This window comes from Notolabrus celidotus, unplaced genomic scaffold, assembly GCF_009762535.1.
Source record: "Notolabrus celidotus isolate fNotCel1 unplaced genomic scaffold, fNotCel1.pri scaffold_190_arrow_ctg1, whole genome shotgun sequence".
NCBI classification, from domain to species: domain Eukaryota; kingdom Metazoa; phylum Chordata; class Actinopteri; order Labriformes; family Labridae; genus Notolabrus; species Notolabrus celidotus.
In genome coordinates, this window is record NW_023260048.1 from 15,725 (window position 1) to 22,500 (window position 6,776).

General features: G+C 41.9%; 2 protein-coding genes across 2 annotated transcripts in view; both read right to left on the reverse strand.

Annotated features, from left to right (window-relative positions):
* Window positions 1-900: 900 nt before the first annotated feature.
* On the reverse strand, window positions 901-4,312 carry LOC117808974 (zinc finger protein 69 homolog B-like). Its single transcript, XM_034678632.1, has 2 exons — window positions 4,005-4,312; window positions 901-2,617 (listed from the first exon to the last, which is right to left on the reverse strand). The coding sequence occupies exons 1-2, from the start codon at window positions 4,204-4,206 to the stop codon at window positions 1,974-1,976; spliced, it is 846 nt and encodes a 281-aa protein (XP_034534523.1). The 5' UTR covers window positions 4,207-4,312; the 3' UTR covers window positions 901-1,973.
* Window positions 4,313-5,676: 1,364 nt separating this feature from the next.
* Window positions 5,677-6,776, reverse strand: part of LOC117808957 (zinc finger and SCAN domain-containing protein 2-like) — a 2,996-nt gene continuing 1,896 nt past the window's right edge. The window contains exon 2 of the mRNA XM_034678627.1: window positions 5,677-6,776. This exon is cut by the window's right edge and continues 276 nt beyond it. Coding sequence (XP_034534518.1) covers window positions 6,172-6,776 — 605 coding nt within the window. The 3' untranslated portion in view covers window positions 5,677-6,171.

Below are 6,776 nucleotides of genomic sequence, written 5' to 3' on the forward strand. Positions count from 1 at the left end.
CCACTATCATCTCTCTCTCTCTCTTCATCTCCCTCTATCCCTCTCTCCAACATGGTCTCAGCAGATGTGTCTAACATGAGTCTGGTCCTGCTGGAGGTTTCTGCCTGTTAAAGGAAGTTTGTCCTCTCCACTGTAACTAGCTAAATACTGAGGTGCAATGCTCATGGTGGATTAAGGTGGGGTCAGACTGAGTCTGATCCTGTCTTGGTGTTGGGTCTCTGTTCATATTGACATAGTGTGGTCTAGACCTGCTCTGTTTGTAAAAGGGTCTTGAGATAATGTTTGTTGTGATTTGGCGTTATACAAATAAAGGTTGATTGATAAAAGGTAAAGGTTGATAAAGGAAACCTAAACCAAGGTCCTGGAGTGGCCTGCACAGAGTCCAGATCTAAATCCTGTGGAGAATCTGTGGCAGGTGCTCAAAGTGAATGTCCATGCTCAGAAACCCTGTACTTTGGACCAGCTGGAACAATTTGCATTGAAAGAATGAGACAAAATCCCTCCAGAGACATGTGCTGACCTTGTAGAATACTACTTGAAGAGGTTGTTACAGGTGAGGCTCTGAAAGGGAGCACTATTGACTACTAATGTCCAGGGGGGTAATCATTTTTAACCTTTTCTTGTGTCAAATCATTGCATCAATAAAATATCCAAATCAAACTTAGTGAACATTTTGACTTTGTTATTTTGGAAACACATAAACTATAAACACTTGTTCTTAAAGGTCATTTTCATGGAGAAGGGTTTTATCTGATTACACAAGGGGGGGTAATCATTTTGGTCTCAACTGTATGTTTAAAGGTGAGTCAACGTCAAAGAGACATGTTCCAGCTGGAGGAGATCATAAACACATCAAATATAAAAACCTGAGTGAAAGAAGCAGATCAGAGGACTCAGTGATGTTTTTATAAAAAGAGTTCACTTTATTTCTTCAGAATGGTCAAACACAGCTGTTTCTATAAAGTGCTGCACGTTTTCTAAACTGTAGAAATGTCTGCTGTCAAAATAGAATATGTATAAAAATACTTTATAAGCTTCCCTTTGTCTTTGTTTAGATCTGAGGAAACCTCTCTGTGTGGTCGCTGACACGTTAGCTCAGAGGGAACACCGTTTCTCTCTTCGGACTCCATCGGTCTCTGTTTCAGAAACAGGAGGGTAAAAACCTGGACTTCTAACCTCCGGGCGCACTCACCATGAAGACTGACTTTAAGGTGTTTTAAAGGAGCATGAAGGCGAGTCCAAACCTTGGATTTCAACATGTTTCAGGTCAAACTGAGAGTCCACTAACACGGGACTCCCACCAGATCCGCTGCGGTCCGGCTCCGTGTTCTCTTGTCTGTCAACACCCACTGGTTGTGTTTTCAGGACCTCCGGACAGCTGGAGTCATGTGACCCAGGTTCCCTCGCTGTAATCACTGATGTTTTATTCTGAAAATCACCCGGATGACTTCCTGTCCCGCTCCATCTGCTCTGTTGAGATTGATACGTCGTGCTCCGGCATTCGGCAACAATAGAAGTCTTGTGGATCTGATCAGGAGGACTCAGACCTGCAGGATCAGAGACCCAACCTGGAACACAACGGAGTGGATCCAGTGGAAGTTAACACATTGACTAGACTAGAAACCTGTCAGATCTGGAGCTCTGATGGACCGGACACGGACCTGGTAGAATTTGGCCTTTAGAGTTTGTTTTTCTGCAGCTGCAGGAACATCTAACCTTTAAACCGGGTTACTTTGAACCAAAGTTCTGAGAGGAATGACTTAAAAACATGCTTATTCATTTTAAAATGTAGCAGCAGAGGGTACGTCTGTAGATCTGAGAGGTGAGACCTTTACAGGGACCTGATCTCTGTTTCAAGGACCCTCTTCATGAGAACACTCTTTAAATCAAAAGTGAAGCAGCGTACTCAGGTTCAGATAATCATCACTGGGACCACTAAGGTCAGTCCGTCCCCTCAGAGCGCCCGCCCAGCCTCAGCTCTGCAGCGGGGCTTTCTGTCCCACGTGTGTACGAATGTGTCGTTTGTAGTTGGAGTTGTCGCTGAACCGCCGGCCGCACTGCTGGCAGCTGTACGGCTTCTCCCCCGTGTGGACCCGCATGTGTTTCTGGTAGCCGTCGAACCGCGTCAGTCTCTTCCCGCAGATGTCGCAGGTGAACGAGCGGTCCGCCTTGGAGCCCACCTTGCGGTGCACCTGCACGTGTTTGGCCCAGTGGCCGCGCTGAGCGAACGCTCGCCCGCAGATGGTGCAGATGTACGAGTCCACCACCTCGGACAGAGGCTGGTCCCCGTCGAAGCAGTCCAGGAGACCGTTACCCGAAGCAGGATCTGACACTTCGGGCGCTTCCTCGTCGGGGTCAGAGGAGCTCTGCAGGACCGAGGTGCCCGGCTGGGGGTCCATCTCCGAGTCCTCCAGGTCCTGCTGCAGGAACTTTGAGAGCGAGGACGTCATGTGGTCCTCCTCGTGTTTTATACCGCTGTTACTGAATAACAACAGCTTCCCGTCCTCCACCTCTTCCTCTTCTTCCTCCTCCTCGTCTTCCTCCTCCGCTTTGATGATGGGGGGTTTTATCTGGTTCAGGTCCGGACCAGAGCTCCAGTCCTGCCGCTCCGGGACAGCTGCAAACCACATGGAAGAAAACCATCATTAGAACTGCACGATGAACTTTAAATAACTAAGACTCAAATTCATGTTTTAAATTGAATTTAACTAACTAAAGAAAACATTAATGATCAGAAGGAGAAGTTTGAACTTTGGTCTTTTAAATCCTGATCAAACAGGAGATCTTGGAGTTGAGTCTCACATCAGGTCACAGGGTCAAACCCCTCATTCACTAAAGAGTCCTCACTCTGGAACAATAAACTATTAAAGGTGGGCAAGGAAACATTTTACTGGAAGACATGGGCGAGGCAGGAGTTATCTAGATTGAGGATGTCTTTAAGGATGATACATTCATGCCATTTGAAACATTGTAACATTGTAACATTCTAACACTGTAACACTGTAACACTGTAACATTGTAACATTGTTACATTGTAACACTGTTACATTGTAACATTGTAACACTGTTACATTGTAACATTGTTACATTGTAACACTGTTACATTGTAACATTCTAACACTGTAACATTGTTACATTGTAACATTGTAACATTGTAACACCGTAACACCGTAACACTGTTACATTGTAACATTGTAACACTGATACATTGTAACATTGTAACACTGTTACATTGTAACATTGTAACACTGTTACATTGTAACATTGTAACACTGTTACATTGTAACACTGTTACATTGTAACATTCTAACACTGTAACATTGTAACACTGTTACATTGTAACATTGTAACACTGTTACATTGTAACACTGTAACACTGTAACACTGTAACATTGTAACACTGTAACATTTTAACACTGTTACATTGTAACATTGTAACACTGTAACATTTTAACACTGTAACATTGTAACACTGTAACATTTTAACACTGTTACATTGTAACATTGTAACACTTACATTGTAACATTGTAACACTGTAACATTGTAACACTGTAACATTGTAACACTGTATCATATGGAGCCCCTTAATGGATATAATTAAATATGGAATAACTACCTTTGTTTCTGAGTGTGATGAGAGTGTGATGAGAGTGTGATGAGAGTGTGATCAGAGTGTGATGAGAGTGTGATGAGAGTGTGATGAGAGTGTGATGAGAGTGTGATGAGAGTGTGATGAGAGTGTGATGAGAGTGTGTGAGATGCACTGAGCTCTGTGTTTTCCCAGTGAGAAATTAGCTTTGTTGTTTGTTTATTTAATTTTTATTCCTGCTTGTTTGGTATAGCTGTCATTGGCCCTTATTACTACTTTGTATGTGAAATAAATTTGTTTTCTGTATTGTTTGATTTCTTTCTGAATTTTGTGAATTCTTGAAAACAATTAAAACAAAAAAGTGAATTACAAAAACAACCAACCAGGAGATCTGACCCTCAGGGGGACTCTCACCTCCTGAGCTGCTGAACTCCAGGGAGACCTGCGGCTTCATGGAGAGCTCCAGCAGCCGGCGCTGGCGCTCGATCTCCAGCTTGGAGCGGGAGATCTCCTCCTCGTACTCGGCGATGGTTCTCCCGAACACCCCGAAGATCTCCTCCGCGGCCGCGGTGAGCCGCTGCGTGATCAGCAGCCTCAACATCTCGATCTGAGACATCTGAGAGAGAGAGAGAGAGAGGGGGGAGAGGGCGAGGACAGGACGGCTTCACTCCCCTGGAGCTCCGAGGGAAACTTGTTTACTAGATACACTTCCGGGTTACTGGATACGCGCATGCTCAGTGAGGTTCTCACGCTGAGAGGCGTTTGAACGTAGCGCCACCTCCTGGAGTGGATGTTACAATGTTAAAATGTTACAATGTTAAAATGTTACAATGCTAAAATGTTACAATGTTAAAATGTTACAATGTTAAAATGTTACAATGTTAAATTGTTACAATGCTAAAATGTTACAATGTTACAGTGTTAAAATTAATTATTTTTTATTAAGTTTTAAATTAAAGAAATATAAATATGTTTTATTTTTTTATTCTGACATTAAACCTTTTTTTATTCTCAGAATTTAAAATAAAACTACAACTTATAAAAAAAGTCTTGCTCGTCTGCCCTCCAAAATTATTTTTTTTGCAGTGGCACAAATCGTCTTCCATAGAATATTGTCTCTTGCATGTGTATTTCTTCTTATTATTATTATTTTTAAATAAGGTTTAAATTTAAGATTAATTTGAGATTAAAGTTGTTGTTTTTTTTATTCTCATAATTAAAAAAATTGTACCTTTAAATTTTCTTTTTCGTTTGCTCTTCCACCCTCCGAAAAATGGGCCCAAATCCACTTCCGTACATACATGTCTCGTACATGTGTTTTTTATATCATTAATATATATCTTTTCTTCTTTTTTAATAAGGTTGAAATTAAATGTATTTATTTTTTAATCCTGAGATGAATGTTTTTTTTTTTTATCCTCATAATTAAAAATGGACACCTTAAAATCTTCTCCTTTTTTTTTGCTGTGGCCCAAATCCTCTTCCTCAGGATTTGGTCTCGTGCATGTCCATTTATTTTTACATTGATATCTTAAATTCCTCAATTTATTCATTTTTTGATTCAAAGATTTAAGTTGTTTTTTTTTATCCATACAATCAAAATAATTACATCTTAAAAAAAAATGTCAGTGGCCCAATCCACTTCTGTAGGAATTTGTCTCATAAATGTGTATTTGTTTTTATTATTATCTTAAATAAGGTCTAAATGTTTCTATTTAATTAAGTTTTTATTTTTTTTTAGAATAAGGTTTAAGATTTAATACATATTTTTTATTATTATGAGATTAAAGTTGCTTTTTTATCGGAATTAGAAAAAAAATTACACCTAAAAAATATTTTTGTTCATCTACCCTCCCAAAAGAAATGTGTCCAGTGGCCCAAATCCTCTTCTGCAGGATTTTATTATTATTATTTTAATTAAGGTTTAAATTTTATTTAATATTTTTTGTTTTCTGAGATTAAAGTTCTTTAAGTTTTTTATTCTCATAATAAAACAAACACCTTACATTTTTCTCTTTTTTTTGCTCCTCCAACCACAAGAAACCAGAATCATTATCCCAGAAATAAAGAGACACATGAGACGAGATCCTGAGAGAGAAACCTGAAGATATGAAGGAGGTGTGTCTTTATTTACCTTCTTAAAGCATCAGTATTCATGACTCTGATTTTAAGATAAATGCTTGAACAGAAGAAACTGCTTAAACTGAACCAAACCATAAACCTTTGACCCATCAGGGGAAATCTTTTTACCCAGCGAGGTTGGACAGATCACAGGAATTAATCCAGGAGTTGTTTTTTATTGTTTCAACATTTCAGAGTCACCGGCAGAGAAAATCAAACACCATGAAATGTAAGAGTTTATTGATGGTGGGATGAACGTCTGTCACCGGGGTTTAAAGGTCACCCTCTCTGAAGTGGGATTAACACATAGAGGTGCTGCCAGTAGTCAGTGTCTGTCATGTGGATTTAATAAAGTCTGGACTTGTTTTCGTTGACGGGTTTCAGAGACAGCTTTGGTTGTGATTTGTATTTCTGAAAACAAGCTTTTTTTTAAAAAGGTAGAATAAAAATCTGATCCGGGTCACGTGCCGCAGCCGTCTGAGGTCAGGCCTCTCCTGTGACAGGGGTGTTTGTTGAAGCTGGACAGCTGGCTGAAGCGCCTGTCACAGTTGGAGCACCAGTACGGCCTCTCCCCGGTGTGCGTCCTCAGGTGAACGGTCAGGTTCCCCTTTTCCACGAAGCCGTGTCCGCAGTACGTGCAGATGAACGGCTTTTCGCCCGTGTGGCTGCGGACGTGTCGCACCAGCGTCGCCCTCCTGCCGAAGCTCTTCCCGCAGACGGTGCAGGCGTACGGGCGCTCGCCGGAGTGGATCATCATGTGGATCCTCAGGTTCCCCCGCAGGGTGAAGCTCTGACCGCAGACCCTGCAGCAGAACGACGTCTCTCTGTGACCTCTGAGGTGGTCCTTCAGGTTCTCCGTCTCCTCCAGGTGTTTGCCGCACAGGCCGCAGTCTCTCAGGTGTGCCGAGGCGTGAGTGAGGAGGTGACTGATCCTCTGGTAGGACTCTCCGCAGACTTTACAGCCGAACACGGGCGCAGGCTGACGGGACGCTTCGGGCTCCAGAGAGAAGTCGGAGGAGCTCGTCATCCTGACGCCCTGAGATGAACTTTGTCCCTCTGATGCTT

What these genes read in the sequence shown, in the direction of transcription:
- LOC117808974 (XM_034678632.1), bottom strand. Translation starts at nt 4,206, where the DNA reads ATGTCTCAGATCGAGATGTTGAGGCTGCTGATCACGCAGCGGCTCACC. An exon ending in GGAGTTCAGCAGCTCAGGAG is followed by an intron (nt 2,618 to 4,004) that starts GTGAGAGTCCCC and finishes TGTGGTTTGCAG; the next exon opens with CTGTCCCGGAGCGGCAGGAC.